Source organism: Lissotriton helveticus, chromosome 10 (assembly GCF_964261635.1).
Source record: "Lissotriton helveticus chromosome 10, aLisHel1.1, whole genome shotgun sequence".
Taxonomy (NCBI): Eukaryota; Metazoa; Chordata; class Amphibia; order Caudata; family Salamandridae; genus Lissotriton; species Lissotriton helveticus.
The window spans coordinates 1,202,656,217-1,202,673,904 of record NC_136071.1 but is presented as its reverse complement, the minus strand read 5'-3'; the positions used below and the strand labels follow the sequence as shown (position 1 = coordinate 1,202,673,904).

Genomic DNA, 17,688 nt, shown 5'->3' with positions numbered 1-17,688 from the left:
TCACTGCTTACCACACTCACAGGAGAAGAGGACCAACTCCACTCACTGCTTACCACACTCACTGGAGAAGAGAACCAACTCCACTCACTGCTTACCACACACTCACAGGGGAAGAGAACCAACTCCACTCACTGCTTACAATACATCCACTAGGGAAGACCAGCAACTCCCGGCCCTGTTCACCACACTCACTGGAGAAGAGAACCACCTCCACTCACTGCTCACCACACACAAACAGGGGAAGACAACCACCTCCCCTCACTGGTCACCACACTCACAGGAGAAGAGAACCAACTCCACTTACTGCTTACCACACACTCACAGGGGAAGAGAACCAACTCCACTCACTGCTTACCACACACTCACAGGGGAAGAGAACCAACTCCACTCACTACTCACCACACACAAACAGGGGAAGACAACCAACTCCCCTCACTGGCCACCACACTCACAGAAGAAGAGAACCAACTCTGCTCACTGCTTACCACACACTCACTGGAGAAGAGAACCAACTCCACTCACTGCTTACCACACTCACAGGAGAAGAGGACCAACTCCACTCACTGCTTACCACACTCACTGGAGAAGAGAACCAACTCCACTCACTGCTTACCACACACTCACAGGGGAAGAGAACCAACTCCACTCACTGCTTACCACACACTTACTGGAGAAGAGAACCAACTCCAACCACTGCTTACCACACTCACAGGAGAAGAGAACCAACTCCACTCACTGCTTACCACACTCACAGGAGAAGAGAACCGACTCCACTCACTGCTTACCACACACTCACAGGGGAAGAGAACCAACTCCACTCAATGCTTACCACACACTCACTAGAGACGAGAACCAACTCCACTCACTGCTCACCACACAGTCACTGGAGAAAAGAACAACTCCACTCACTGCTTACCACACTCACAGGAGAAGAGAACCAACTCCACTCACTGCTTACCACACACTCACTGGAGAAGAGAACCAACTCCACTCACTGCTTACCACACTCACTGGAGAAGAGACCCAACTCCACTCACTGCTTACCACACTCACTGGAGAAGAGAACCAACTCCACTCACTGCTTACCACACACTCACAGGGGAAGAGAACCAACTCCACTCACTGCTTACCACACACTCACAGGGGAAGAGAACCAACTCCACTCACTGCTTACCACACACTCACTGGAGAAGAGAACCAACTCCACTCACTGCTTACCACACACTTACAAGGGAAGAGAACCAACTCCACTCACTGCTTACCACACACTCACTGGAGAAGAGAACCAACTCATCTCACTGCTTACAATACATCCACTAGGGAAGACCAGCAACTCCCTTCACTGCTCACCACACTCACTGGAGAAGAGAACCAACTCCACTCACTGCTTACCACACACTCACAGGTGAAGAGAACCAACTCCACTCACTGCTTACCACACTCACTGGAGAGGAGAACCAACTCCACTCACTGCTTACCACACTCACTGGAGAAGAGAACCAACTCCACTCACTGCTTACAATACATCCACTAGAGAAGACCAGCAACTCCCTTCACTGCTCACCACACTCACTGGAGAAGAGAACCAACTCCACTCACTGCTTACAATACATCCACTAGGGAAGACCAGCAACTCCCTTCACTGCTCACCACTCTCACTGGAGAAGAGAACCAACTCCACTCACTGCTTACCACACACTCACAGGGAAAGAGAACCAACTCCACGCACTGCTTACCACACTCACTGGAGAAGAGAACCAACTCCACTCACTGCTTACAATACATCTACTAGGGAAGACCAGCCACTCCCTTCACTGCTCACCACACACTCACTGGAGAAAAGAACAACTCCACTCACTGCTTACCACACTCACAGGAGAAGAGAACCAACTCCACTCACTGCTTACCACACACTCACTGGAGAAGAGAACCAACTCCACTCACTGCTTACCACACTCACTGGAGAAGAGAACCAACTCCACTCACTGCTTCCCACACTCACTGGAGAAGAGACCCAACTCCACTCACTGCTTACCACACTCACTGGAGAAGAGAACCAACTCCACTCACTGCTTATCACACACTCACAGGGGAAGAGAACCAACTCCACTCGCTGCTTACCACACACTCACAGGGGAAGAGAACCAACTCCACTCACTGCTTACCACACACTCACTGGAGAAGAGAACCAACTCCACTCACTGCTTACCACACACTTACAAGGGAAGAGAACCAACTCCACTCACTGCTTACCACACACTCACTGGAGAAGAGAACAAACTCACCTCACTGCTTACAATACATCCACTAGGGAAGACCAGCAACTCCCTTCACTGCTCACCACACTCACTGGAGACGAGAACCAACTCCACTCACTGCTTACCACACACTCACAGGTGAAGAGAACCAACTCCACTCACTGCTTAACGCACTCACTGGAGAGGAGAACGAACTCCACTCACTGCTTACCACACTCACTGGAGAAGAAAACCAACTCCACTCACTGCTTATAATACATCCACTAGGGAAGACCAGCAACTCCCTTCACTGCTCACCACACTCACTGGAGAAGAGAACCAACTCCACTCACTGCTTACAATACATCCACTAGGGAAGACCAGCAACTCCCTTCACTGCTCACCACTCTCACTGGAGAAGAGTACCAACTCCCCTCACTGCTTACCACACACTCACAGGCAAAGAGAACCAACTCCACTCACTGCTTACCACACTCACCGGAGAAGAGAACCAACTCCACTCACTGCTTACAATACATCCACTAGGGAAGACCAGCCACTCCCTTCACTGCTCACCACACTCACTGGAGAAGAGAACCAACTCCACTCCCTGCTTACCACATACTCACAGGGGAAGAGAACCAACTCCACTCACTGCTTACCACACTCACTGCAGAAGAGAACCAACTCCACTCACTGCTTACAATACATCCACTAGGGAAGACCAGCCACTCCTTTCACTGCTCACCACACTCACTGGAGAAGAGAACCAACTCCACTCACTGCTCACCACACACTCACAGGATAAGACAAGCAATCCTCCTCACCACTTACCTTGCATAGGAATAAGCGACAGGGGCCACAAACAGGGCCCTCGGGAAGGTCCACTGAGGACGGAGCAAGCAAGCAGGACCCCTTGATACGAAGAAGAACCGGTCAGTGGCAGCTGTGCCAGTGACGTGCAACCGGTATTCGCTGGCTGGGGGGGTTGTGACACTCTAATCTTGTCTTCATTTTGTCTTGCAGAAGGAGGCCAAAGGGACAGTGTCACTCAAGGTGGCCCCGAATCAGCAGAGCCGTCTGCCGCCTCTACAGGTACGGACTCACCTCTTTGGGCAGCCGGTGTGTGTGGCTTCCCACAGCTGTCCAAACACAGCAGTTCTGAATTATGGGAATACTCTTACGGTGCACAATCCATCAGAAAGCCACCTTTTGTTAAGGGTTTGTGAATGTCATTTGAATGAATGAGTTTCCAGTTTTTTAATTCCCAACTTATTAATCTTTTCCAATAACTTGCTTCAGTTGAACAATTGGAGACGTGTCATTTTGACTTCAGTATTTTAGAGTAAGATCATGGCTATTGACTTCATAAAAAACATTCTCACCTGCCCCCTGTCAGCTCTTAAGGGATCACTCAGACTTCGGCCTTGAAGGTATCGCCCTGAAGAGCGAGCATCTTGGTCCAAAATGAACCAGGATCATGGATAGGAATCGTAGATATGTTGTTCTTCTCACCATTCACGCAGCTCAGCACATCAACTCTGGTTGCCACATTGCACCAAAAACCTAGAAGTTCTACCCCCTGGCTCCTCATCTCCTGCTGTCTGCAGCCATTCCTCTTAGCTCTTTCTTTGCAATGCTGGCATCCTTTATGGCTGTGCTGACTGGCTGAGTGGTACTAGTTGTGTAAACCAGGCTGTGCAGGCCCTTTCTTTAAGCCCTCCTTGTTCTTGCTTTTGTCCTTCTTTAATGTTTTCTCCTAACTTACCATATGATTGGTCAGTGTCTCTCCCTGGCTTTCTCCATGTTGGAGACCCCTTTTGAACTCTCCAGATGTTGTATTTGAGTGCATTGAAGGCTGCTCCTGGGACCTGTCCCTACAGCTCTGGCGGTCCCTGTCTGCATGAAGTTTCCCTGCACCTACCTGGCCTTTGGAAGCCTGCTGAGGTTGGTTGATAAACAGTCAAGGGACTTCATGCTCTGCTCTGATCCAGGCTCTTTCCTGAGTGTCTCATTGGTTTATTCTGATGTTTCTGAGCAGAGAACAGGCGGAAGCTGTTCGACTGGAGAGCAGGGCTTGTGGCTTTATGTACCACAGATGGGATCTGATGTCTAGAGCAAGGCACATGAGGCTGAAGGGTCTTCTTGTTTTACAGAGTAGAAGGGATGGGGTGCAGCATGTGGCCAATGCTTTCCTATATTTACTGTTAACTGTTTCTTATATTTACTTATGTTTACATTGTACAACAGGGAATTAAATGGCCTTCATGTGCTGCATCTGTAGTGGTACCTCACACAAGGTCCTACCTCAACTGGAAGAGGTGAAAGACCTCATGTCCAACTTGAATAATGGACTGACTCCGAATAATATGGATCTCTGAATCTTTTTGCCAGAGTGATATCTTCCAACAATATCCAGTATTTGACATCCTGCCTGGTTCTCATTCAGCCTTGCATGTCAGTCTTATCCCTTAAAGTCTACACTGTCAAAGCAGGAGTGTGTCCCTCTCATTGGTATCCAACCATGAACCATTAGGGCCTCTCCCATTCACACACCAGAAGGGCCAAAAGCCTTGAGTTGACCTTCAGAGAACAAGATAATACAACATCCTAACTGCCTGGTGGAGGCCGTCTCTTCTCTCAAGATCCAGCCCTGCGTTGGGGCTTATAACTCGCGAGCTACTGCTCAGCACCTCACCGTCTCTGCCGCTGACTAGGAAAGGCCCTTCTCTGCCTCCCTGAGTCCAGCCTAGCCCCCTGGAAGCAATCTTCCAGAGGGAGGTCACCCGATCGCAGGCTCAGAAGACATTTGACCACCTGGCTCCCATTCTGAGAGACCTGCACTGGAGTTGAGGTCAGGGTCTCCTTTCCTTGATACAGGAAGTGATAGTTGAAAAATACTTGCATGGGCAGTTCCTTCCTCAGCAGCTCTGAACATACCTGTCCCACCAGAAAGCCTCTTGAACCGTGATATGTCAGCCTTGACAGAGGTCCCTCCCTGGTCCTCAATGATCAGTGCAAACTCAAATGTACATGCTTTGCTTCTCCATGTATATGTCTATCTATTATCTTCTCCCCAGACGATGTTTTCAATTCCTTGTGCCGCTTGCACAATGTCCCCTGGTCCTAACTGCAATGAGATACCCTAAAGAGAACTATGGGAATTTCTTAACTGGGGGGAAAGGGGATTCTGTCTATGGATATGACACTCTGCCCTTCAGATGGCCCCCGTTCCAGTGCACAGACAGGGCGGTCTTCTTACTCCAGACCACACAGATGTACACAACAGTGATCCTTGAGTCTGCACCTCACAGCACACTCATCCTCGTCTGCCTTCATAGACGTGCATCGGCTGCACCACTAGACCCTGCAACAGAAGCACAATAGCCTTCCCCTCACTGCGCACACAGAGCACACTCACTCACCGTGACCTCACTCCCTAAGCATGGACATGAGTGTGCCTTCCATAGAGTTCACCGACTCTGACCTCACTCCCTAAGCATGGCCATGAGTGTGCCTTCCATAGAGTTCACTGACTGTGACCATACTCCCTAAGCATGGACATGAGTGCGCCTTCCATAGAGTTCACTCACTGTGAGGTCACTCCCTAAGCATGGACATGAGTGCGCCTTCCATAGAGTTCACTCACTGTGGCCTCACTCCCTAAGCATGGACATGAGTGCGCCTCCATAGAGTTCACTCACTGTGACCTCACTCCCTAAGCATGGACATGAGTGCGCCCTCCATAGAGTTCACTCACTGTGAGCTCACTCCCTAAGCATGGACATGAGTGCGCCTTCCATAAAGTTCACTCACTGTGAGCTCACTCCCTAAGCATGGACATGAATGTGCCTTCCATAGAGTTCATTCACTGTGACCTCACTCCCTAAGCATGGACATGAGTGTTCCTTCCATAGAGTTCACTCACTGTGAGCTCACTCCCTAAGCATGGCCCTGAGTGTGCCTTCCATAGAGTTCACTCACTGTGGCCTCACTCCCTAAGCATGGCCATGAGTGCGCCTTCCATAGAGTTCACTCACTGTGGCCTCACTCACTAAGCATGGCCATGAGTGTGCCTTCCATAGAGTTCACTCACTGTGGCCTCACTCCCTAAGCATGGACATGAGTGCGCCTTCCATAGAGTTCATTCACTGTGACCTCACTCCCTAAGCATAGACATGAGTGTTCCTTCCATAGAGTTCACTCACTGTGAGCTCACTCCCTAAGCATGGACATGAGTGCGCCTTCCATAGAGTTCACTCACTGTGGCCTCACTCCCTAAGCATGGCCATGAGTGTGCCTTCCAAAGAGTTCACTCACTGTGACCTCACTCCCTAAGCATGGACATGAGTGCGCCCTCCATAGAGTTCACTCACTGTGAGCTCACTCCCTAAGCATGGACATGAGTGTGCCTTCCATAGAGTTCACTCACTGTGAGCTCACTCCCTAAGCATGGACATGAATGTGCCTTCCATAGAGTTCATTCACTGTGACCTCACTCCCTAAGCATGGACATGAGTGTGCCTTCCATAGAGTTCACTCACTGTGGCCTCACTCCCTAAGCATGGACACGAGTGTGCCTTCCATAGAGTTCACTCACTGTGGCCTCACTCCCTAAGCATGGATATGAGTGCGCCTTCGATAGAGTTCACTCACTGTGAGCTCACTCCCTAAGCATGGCCATGAGTGTGCCTTCCATAGAGTTCACTCACTGTGGCCTCACTCCCTAAGCATGGCCATGAGTGTGCCTTCCATAGAGTTCACTCACTGTGGCCCCACTCTCTACGCATGGACATGAGTGTGCGTTCCATAGAGTTCACTCACTGTGAGCTCACTCCCTAAGCATGGACATGAGTGCGCCTTCCATAGAGTTCACTCACTGAGGCCTCACTCCCTAAGCATGGCCATGAGTGCGCCTTCCATAGAGTTCACTCACTGTGACCTCACTCCCTAAGCATGGACATGAGTGTACCTTCCATAGATTCACTCACTGTGACCTCACTCATTAAGCATGGACATGAGTGTGCCTTCCATAGAGTTCACCGACTGTGGCCTCACTCCCTAAGCATGGCCATGAGTGCGCCTTCCATAGAGTTCACTCACTGAGGCCTCACTCCCTAAGCATGGCCATGAGTGCGCCTTCCATAGAGTTCACTCACTGTGACCTCACTCCCTAAGCATGGGCATAAGTTTCACTCACTGTGACCTTACTCCCGAAGCATGGACATGGTGTGCCTTCCATAGAGTTCACTCACTGTGACCTCACTCCCTAAGCATGGGCATGAGTGTGCCTTCTATAGAGTTCACTCACTGTGACCTCACTCCCTAAGCATGGACATGAGTGTGCCTTCCATAGAGTTCACTCACTGTGACCTCACTCCCTAAGTATGGACATGAGTGTGCCTTCCATAGAGTTCACCCACTGTGGCCTCACTCCCTAAGCATGGACATGAGTGTGCCTTCCATAGAGTTCACTCACTGAGACCTCACTCCCTAAGCATGGACATGGTGTGCCTTCCATAGAGTTCACTCACTGAGGCCTCACTCCCTAAGCATGGACATGAGTGTGCCTTCCATAGAGTTCACTCACTGTGACCTCACTCCCTAAGTATGGACATGAATGTGCCTACCATAGAGTTCACTCACTGTGACCTCACTCCCTAAGCATGGATATGAGTGCGCCCTCCATAGAGTTCACTCACTGTGAGCTCACTCCCTAAGCATGGACATGAGTGCGCCTTCCATAGAGTTCACTCACTGTGAGCTCACTCCCTAAGCATGGACATGAGTGTGCCTTCCACAGAGTTCACTCACTGTGACCTCACTCCCTAAGCATGGACATGAGTGTGCCTTCCATAGAGTTCACTCACTGTGAGCTCACTCCCTAAGCATGGACATGAGTGTGCCTTCCATAGAGTTCACCGACCCTGACCTCCCTCCCTAAGCATGGCCATAAGTCGGCCTACCATAGAGTTCACTCACTGTGACCTCACTCCCTAAGTATGGACATGAATGTGCCTACCATAGAGTTCACTCACTGTGACCTCACTCCCTAAGCATGGGCATGAGTGTGCCTTCCATAGAGTTCACCGACTGTGACCCTGCCTTGCTCATCGTACTCATGTGTGTTTCTCTCCCTCCAGATGTACATGAGAGCCCAGTTCAACTACGACCCCTTGCAGGACAGCCTCATCCCCTGCAAGGAGGCCGGGCTGAAGTTCAAGACAGGAGACATCATCCAGATCATCAACAAAGACGACTCCAACTGGTGGCAGGGCCGAGTGGAAGGTTCCGCGACAGAGAAAGCCGGTCTGCTCCCCTCTCCTGAGCTGCAAGAGTGGTATGTTCCAAGATGGAGGTCTGTGTATGTTTGTGTGTGTGGGGCTGGGGAGGTACTGGGGAACATTCTGTAGGGGCCGTAGGAACTTAAGAACAGTACTACGCACAGTCCGAAAAACGTCAAGAACAGACAAGAGAGAAGGGTTTCCTCAGTGACACGTTGGAACCTAGATTGAGAGGCAATACATGCCAGCCACTGAGAGGGGATTGTGAAGAACCAGTGGGATGTGTTCTTACCTCAGTGTCTACGCCTCGAGGCACTCTAAGATGCAACATTCTGTGAGGCACTCCAGACCCGGATTGTGTTAAAGTCGCTGCAGCTGAAGGGGTGACGGGGACTCCTGCGTCTGGGAAAATGTCCTAACTGGAGACCGAGACTTGACACCTGTCAGCACCGGATCACCGACCTGCACTACTGGGATGAGATCAAGTTGATGGAGAGGGGTTTTTGGGACTTGAGTATTTCTGTAGGAACCTTGTTTTTGCGTGCCGGAAATTAAGAGTTGAGAGTTCGGTCTACTGAGTTGGCCAGAGTTGGCCAAGCACAAGCTCTTGGTTCAGACTCCCTCAACTGTATCCCTTGCACAAGTCTGAGTATCTTGTAGAAGAAAGTCCTCAAACATACCTGAGAAGTTAAAAAAATCCTTGAGTTTACGCAAGCGCTGCCTAATAGGATAACATCGTCAAGAGAGGTTTGGGGTCATATCTTAGTCACAGAAGAGGAAAGCATCTTTTAGTTTTAGATGTGGATTCTAGTACTAGCTTTTCTAGTTATATTTTTCTTCTTTCAAGGTAAAGCAGTGTTTTGGCACTGAAGTCGTTAAGTGATATTTACTGAGTCACACTTAATGTGAGATCCTAACCCCTAGCACTTTGGCAGGTATGCTGTGGTATTTCTGAGGCACAAACCTGGCTAATAGGCAGTGAAGCCCTGTCCATGGTTAAAGGGAAGATTTAAATCAATGAGTAATAGGATAGGAAGCTGGACTGTGGACGGTTGATGCATTAAGATGCAGTGTTCTTTACAGAGGTGAATCGTCAGGTAGAGGCTGCCATTCATACATAGATTTTATTATGGTTTCTCCTACACTTAGAAAGTGGATTAGCAGCGCGGCAATCGAAAACAGCATTTTTAGCGACCATAACCCTTTGGCTGTGGAACTAAAATGTTTAAATCTTAAAAACCCACGACTTAGAGTAGACTCGATAGAAAAGGCGGTAGACCAAGGGAGGAGGCTCAGATGGTCCAAGATAGATGGAGATAAGTTTTATAAAAGTTTCGTAACTGCAGGGTCTGACGCTATAAATGTATGCCTTGATCAAAACAACAAGGGAGTAACGGTGGTTACCGCATTCGAAGAGATGGCTCGTCTCGTCGACAGTCTATTAAAGACCACTAAAAGAAGCGAACCAGCAATTACACCTCGTTGGTTCGACAAAGAGTGTACCAAGGCACATAAAGGTTCGAGGCATGTGGGCTGCTAAATTCATATCTTTTGCATTAGATCGCCGCCTAGTGTTGGGTCCGGATGATCGCACATTGTTGTCCTGGAAGAGTCTTAGAAGTATCCTGAGATAGGTGGCTCCTCCCCTGGACTACAGTGCGCATGGGCATCGGCTCCATCCCCAGATTGTTTTTTTCCGCCATTGGGTTCGGATGCGGTCTCGACGTCTCTCTGTCGGAACCGGGAAAACTAGCTTCTTTAAGGCCAAAAGGCCTTCGTTTCATTACGTCTGTATTGTTTGCGTACGGTCTCGAGTTCTTCCGTCTCTTTGAGTCGGAATCTGCGGAGTCGTATCACTCTTCGGACATCGAGGCCTTCTCATCGCAACACGACCACAACTTTTCAACATGGAGCAGAGCCCGTTTAAATACTGTCCCGTCTGTGGGTCCAAATACCCACATATCGACGTGCACCCGGTCTGTAACAAATGCCTCTCGCCAGACCATAACGAGGACAGCTGCATGGCCTGCTCCAGATTCAGGTCGAAGAAGACACTCAAGCTTCGGCGCGCGGTGCGCCTTGAGGCCAGACAAGCGGCCCCGGCTCCAGATAACATCCTCGGCGACCAGGAAGAAGAGGGCCTAAGCCATCATCTTGAAATCTCACCGCCCGCGACGGAGGTCGAGGCAGATCCGGAAGACGACGACGGGGTCGTGGATCAAGGCCTTGAATACGTCGACGAGGTAGGGGACATCGAAGAAGTTTATGGGGCCGTGGAAGATAGCTCAGGGGATGAGCTATGCCCCGAAAGTTACGCGGATCAGGCTCGGGTCACGGGATCGCCACTCGGCCTTACCCAAGACCCTGCACCGCAAGCCACGGCCCCGCCTTCAGGCCCGGCCACGGACATACTTGCTACGCAGCCCGTATCGAAACCGAAACTGAAACCATCGGTATCGACTACGCCTAAAATGGCCGACCCGAAAACGAAACCGAAACTAACGGATTCGAGTGCACCTAAGATGGCGGTCGTTCCACCAAAAACACCAAAGCCTGCTACCTCATCGACTCCGTCGGCCTCCGGTCCACAGAAGTCGAAGAAAACTGTCGATTCGACAGTGCCGAAGTCGTCAGCGGAGGAGGCATCCTCTAAGAAGGTCGTCCGGCACGGGTCGACCGGGGCGACGCCGTCAAAGTCCACCAAAGTCAGCGACAAGACTCCGGTACCGACTGGGACGTCGTTAGTCGGACGCGTGGTTGAGACGGAGTCTGCAAAATCACACGGATCGAAGAGCTGAGGCTCAACACATCGGTCCAAGGACTCTGTGTCTACGGCTGCAGCATCGACGTCTAAGATTCCAAAGGGCCCACAGGACGTCGGAACCGAAGGCAAGGTGAAGGCCTCCTCGTCGGTGCCAAGTGCCGCTGTGAGTGATGCATCCCTCATTGCCACTTCACTCCAAAGAATTCGGGATAAGGCCTCTGCGACGTCGGCTCCGGCGCCGTCGCACCAGAAGCCGATGGACATGCCGGCAAAGCCTGCTGGCAAACTTCTCTTCATTCTGCCGCCAAAGGAGGCACCAAAGGCCTTTGCGCCAAAGACGGCGCCAAAGACATCGGACTCGTCCACGTCTGCTGGAGTATTGAGTCGACAACTCGACTCAGGAGACGATTCTGAGCGTTTTATCGACGCGGACACGGGCAAGTTGACCCTTTACAAGAGGAAGATCACTTCCCAACCAGTGGACTCCTATGTTATCCCACTGAAGAAGAAAAGGCCTGCACAGGACGCTCCAGCCCTGATTGAACCTATCCAGCCTCCTCCTAGAAGGAGTCCAACACCTTCCCCCGACCACTCTGAGGGAGAGGAATATGGACAAGATGACCAGTACACTTTCCCCATCAATGACCCCGATGCACAACAGGATTCCTATGACGACATAGGTGACCAGGGAATCCAGAATGTGGGGCAGGACCCACAGCCTTTCAGTGCACGTGCATCCCCAACAGAAGACTCTGCAGGATTTCATGCACTCATTGAACGGGCAGCCGCTTATCATGATGTGGACATGCATGCTGACCCAGTGGAGGAAGATTTTCTGTTTGACACTTTTTCAGTCTCTGAAAGGACAGTCAAGACACTTCCTATGCTCAAAGGTGTCCTTAAGCATGCTGCGGAAATCTTTAAAGAGCCTACCAGGGCGAGGGTGGTCAATTCACGCATCGAGAAGAAATACAGACCAGCACCTGCGGACCCTGCATACATTCGGGGACAGTTGCCACTAGACTCTCTTGTGGTCGCAAATGCCCGCAAAAGGGCAAACTCCCAGACAACGGGTGAAGCTCCTCCCCCAGACAAGGAGTCTAAAGTGCTTGAGGCAGGGGGCAAAAGAGTAGCTGCGCAGGCTGCCAATTTCTGGCGTATTGCGAACACACAGGCGCTATTGGCACGTTATGATAGGGCGCATTACGACACCCTAGAGCAACTTTTACAACACCTGCCTTCGCAGTTTCAAGAAGGTACCAAACTGCTTATAGAGGAGGGAAAACTCATCTCCAACGCAGCCATAAAGTGTGCACTTGATGCCGCAGACACAGCAGCTAGGGCTATTAACACTAGCGTCATGCTGAGACGACAAGCGTGGCTACGCATATCAGGGTTTAAACCAGACATTCAAACGACCATACTCAATCAGCCCGTCAATCCTGATAGACTGTTTGGTCCTGATGTTGACACCACCCTCGAAAAGATTAAGAAAGACAACGAAACAGCTAAGTCTATGGGGGCCCTTCAGTCACAACAATTCCGGGGCAACACTTTTCGTCGCTCAGGTGCACGTGGAGTCACCCGAGGACAGATGGGTCAACAATCACAGTTCACTAGAGGTGGAGCACAGTCCTCGTACCCCAAACAGAATAAAGGGGGTTATCGAGGAAACAGCACCAGAGGACGTGGCAGAGGAAACAACAACTCCCGTTCCTCTGCCCCAAGCAAACAGTGACTCTCTGTCACTGCCCCCGACCATTTAACACCTGTCGGGGGGAGACTCCAGCAGTTCCTGCCAGTCTGGACAAACATCACCACAGACAGGTGGGTACGACAACTTGTCCAGTACGGTTATTGTCTAGAGTTAAAGTCCACTCCACCCAACATTCCATCAAGGCAACGGCCTATGTCCGCAGAGCACTTGCACTTATTGCAGCAAGAAGTAGTGGTGATGCTGCAAAAAGGCGCAATCGAGCTCGTGCCAGTGGAGGAGGAAGGCACAGGGGTATATTCCCTGTACTTCCTTATTCCAAAGAAGGACGGATCTCTCAGACCCATTCTAGATCTGCGTCCCCTCAACCTGTATATACTATCAGAACATTTCCATATGCTTACACTGCAACAGATTCTTCCCTTGTTGAACCAAGGGGACTTCTTAGCAACCTTAGACCTCAAGGATGCTTATTTCCACATACCACTACACCCGTCCCACAGAAAATATCTCAGGTTCACTATCCAAGGCAGGCATTATCAGTTCAAAGTCCTACCCTTCGGAGTGACCACCGCCCCAAGAGTGTTTACCAAGTGTCTGGCGACAGTAGCGGCGCACCTCAGGAGGCAGAACATCCATGTCTACCCCTACCTAGACGACTGGCTCGTTCAAGCCAAGTCGGAACAACAGTGCGCCGCGGACATGTCGACTACCATTCACCTCCTTCACAATCTGGGCTTCTCGCTGAACTACCCAAAGTCGCACCTTCAACCAGCACATGTGCGGCAGTTTCTGGGCGCGACGATAAATACCCTGACAGCCATGGCTCAGCCAAACAAGGTCAGGATAGACAGCATGCAGTCTCTAATCCAAAAGTTCAGACCGCAACACTCGCTTCCAGCGAGAGTGTTCATGCAGTTGATAGGCATGATGGCCTCCTGCATCTTCATAGTCCCTCACGCACGGCTACATATGCGCCCGCTCCAGGAGTGCTTAGCAAATCAGTGGACACAGGCTCAGGGACAATTAACAGACCTAGTGTTGGTTACCAGTCGGGCATACGCCTCTCTGCATTGGTGGACTCCACACAACCTTTGCAAGGGCCGACTGTTCCAGGAGCCAGTACCACAGATTACCCTGACAACGGACGCGTCTCTCCAGGGATGGGGAGCTCATCTGCTCACTTACACTGTGCAGGGACTATGGACGACGCAGCAACAGAAGATGCACATCAACTATCTGGAACTGATGGCAATCTTCATGGCGCTCAAGTCCTTCATTGTACATCTGTGCAACAAAGTCGTGCTAGTCCGGACGGGCAACATGACCGCGATGTACTACATTCAAAAGCAGGGAGGCACCCACTCGCCGCAGCTGTCTCATCTGGCTCAGAGCATGTGGAAGTGAGCCATTCAGAGGAACATTTTCCTCATGGCAGAACACCTCCCGGGCAAGGACAATCAGATGGCGGATCTGCTCAGCAGATACAGCCATCAAATGCACGAGTGGGAGTTACATCCATCAGTACTCCTCCCGTACTTCCAGCAGTGGGGTCATCCGGAGATAGACCTGTTTGCCACAAACGAAAACGCAAAATGCCAACACTTTGCCGCCAGGTTCCCTCACCCACAGTCGCAGGGGAATGCGATATGGATGAACTGGTCAGGCAAATTTGCGTACGCTTTTCCACCAGCACCTCTGATACCGCTTGTGGCAAGAAAACTAAGGCAGCACTCGATGACACCCATCCTAGTTGCTCCAACGTGGGCACGCCAAGCATGGTACACCACGTTTCTGGAACTCTCGGTGGTGCCGCATCAAAGGTTGCGCCTAACGCCCAGACTTTTGACGCAGAACCATGGAGACATTCAGCATCCAGATCCGCAACAGCTCAACCTGGCGATCTGGCTCCTGAAGTCCTAGAGTTTGGCTACCTTCACCTACCTCCAGAATGCATGGACATCATCAAAGAGGCAAGGAAGCCGACTACCAGAGCATGCTATGCTGCGAAATGGAAGCGTTTCGTCCTTCACTGTACAGCCAATAGCATAAACCCGCTAGATGCATCTATCCCTAACATCATTTGCTATCTGTTACATCTTTACAAGTGCAATCTAGCGTACACTTCCATTCGGATACATCTATCCGCCATAGCAGCTTATCTTCAGAACAGGCAGCATCTCTCTGTCTTCAGAGTGCCTGCCATTAAGGCCTTCCTTGAAGGTCTGAAACGAGTCATTCCCCCAAGAACACCGCCAGCTCCAGTGTGGAACCTCAATGTGGTCCTCACCAGGCTGATGGGACCACCTTTTGAGCCACTACACTCGTGTGAACTCCAGTTCCTAACATGGAAAGTGGCTTTCCTTATTGCTATCACTTCACTGAGGCGTGTCAGTGAGCTGCAAGCGCTCACAATCCAAGAGCCATTCATACAAATTCATCCAAATAGGGTGGTACTACGTACTAACCCCAAATTCCTTCCGAAGGTGGTGTCACAGTTTCATCTCAACCAAACTATTGACTTGCCTGCATTCTTCCAAAACCCACAAACGGTGGCGGAAAGAATGCTCCATACTTTGGACGTTAGGAGGGCGTTGATGTACTATATTGACAGGACACAACACTTTAGGAAAACAAAACAACTTTTTGTTGCCTTCTCGCCACAGCACAAGGGCAACCCTATTTCCAAAGCAGGAATAGCCAGATGGATTGTTAAGTGCATCCAGATCTGCTATCAAAAGGCTAAACGCACCTTAACAATACCCCCAAGGGCGCACTCCACACGCAAATTGGGGGCATCCATGGCTTTCCTGGGGAACATTCCTTTAGAAGACATTTGCAGAGCAGCCACATGGGTTACACCACATACCTTTACAAAACACTACTGTGTTGATGTGCATTCCAAGCAGCAAGCAGCTGTTGGACAGGCTGTTCTCAAAACACTTTTTCAGGTTTCTGCAGCTGGCACGGGCAACCGCCGCTGATGGAGGGACTGCTATATATTCTATGCAAAAGATATGAATTTAGCAGCCCACATGCCTCGAACTGAATATGCTACTTACCAGTATGCATCTGTTCTTGGCATGTAGGGCTGCTAACATTCATATCACCCACCCTCCTCCCCGGTGCCTGTCGCAGCTGCAGACATACTCTTGCATTCAATCATTAGCATGGACATCCTTTACACTTTTCACTCCATCTCTGCCACAATGGCTAAAAACAATCTGGGGATGGAGCCGATGCCCATGCGCACTGTAGTCCAGGGGAGGAGCCACCTATCTCAGGATACTTCGAGGACTCTTCCAGAACAACAATGTGCGATCATCCGGACCCAACACTAGGCGGCGATCTAATGCAAAAGATATGAATGTTAGCAGCCCTACATGCCAAGAACAGATGCATACTGGTAAGTAGCATATTCAATCTTAAATATAGCCTAAAACAGTGCCCCAGGGACAACACACGAATTGCCCAATGCAGATCGATATATAAAAAGACCCTGAAATCCCGTAAAGACAGTCTTCAAAGTGTGGTATATAAATAAATAATACCGGATCTATTTTTGTCTAGGCATAGCAATAACAGATAGCTCAATAAATAAGAGTCAAGATTCGAGGTAGTAGGAGTTTGCAGGTTTATTACAGCATAAAGGACAGGAACAGGACAACCTGCATAGGAATAGGATGGCAGGGCCCGGCAGCTGCCGGGGCTGGATCTAGGATGAGCGCGCTCGCATTTAATAACAATGCACAAGCATATATAGTAAAACAGTTGCATTACAGTACATATGATAGGCGGAGCAGTGGGTGGAGCAAAGGGTGTGACGCGTAGCAGTCGCGAAAGATAAGGGTGAAAGTAGGTGTAACAGGGCGTATACATAGACATGTGATGCAAACGTAACAGAATATGTCATGAATGGGGCGGAAACATGGAGGGGGCTACCTAAGGAGCCGGGACCTCTAACCTGATGGTGCGCGCAAACTGGCAATGACGTGTTACTAGGAGAAGCTGGGGGCTGCGAACTCTGTGCTAGGAGCAGAGACTGAAGTCTGGAGAGTCAGGGCGACATGTACCTAAGCAGTATCTAGTATCTGATGTTTAGAGAACATGTTGATAGAATCCAAAAGCTATCGGGGTAAAGGCTAACAGACTCTAAGACTGGAGCATGCATTATTCTACATGTAGTGCGTGATGAGGAATATTAAATGACCATTAATACAGTATTTCTCTTACATGGAGACGTAAAGGCTAGACAATGACGGATACTATTGATGCGATTCAGTAGCTTTAGGAATGCAGAGAAGGAGGACTGAACTGATAACTGGAACCATAACATACTCTTGGCAGACTCAGAGGCAGAGCCAGGCTGAACCGGGCACTGCGAGGCAGGAAGTAAGTGAAGGGTCAGGGATACAGGTGGGGGCTGTATCGCTCCTCAGCGAGGGCTCAGGAGACAGGAGCTGAATCTGGTGTCCAGGCCCTTTTGAGGCCTAGAAACGGGAACTTTACAATGAAATAACGTGCACACTGGGAAACGTGGCAACGTAACTTTACATAGGCCTGATATTCGTAGTATTCACGAGAACTGGAAACTGGCATACTAGAGGTGGACACAACTATAATTGCGTCTTTAATCGAACATGGGGAATACATATGCATATTAATCATGCACACATAACATATGATGGA

General features: G+C 50.2%; 1 protein-coding gene across 3 annotated transcripts in view; it reads left to right on the top strand.

Moving 5' to 3' along the window:
* Nucleotides 1-17,688, top strand: part of MPP1 (MAGUK p55 scaffold protein 1) — a 180,244-nt gene that overhangs the window by 83,283 nt on the left and 79,273 nt on the right. For all 3 annotated transcript variants that reach the window (XR_013601724.1, XR_013601723.1, XM_078664065.1), the window contains exons 5-6: nucleotides 3,264-3,332; nucleotides 8,381-8,577. Coding sequence is in view for 1 of the 3 variants with exons in the window: in XM_078664065.1 (XP_078520191.1) it covers nucleotides 3,264-3,332; nucleotides 8,381-8,577 (266 nt within the window). In the remaining 2 variants the exon portion in view is untranslated. The remainder of the gene's footprint in view (nucleotides 1-3,263; nucleotides 3,333-8,380; nucleotides 8,578-17,688) is intronic.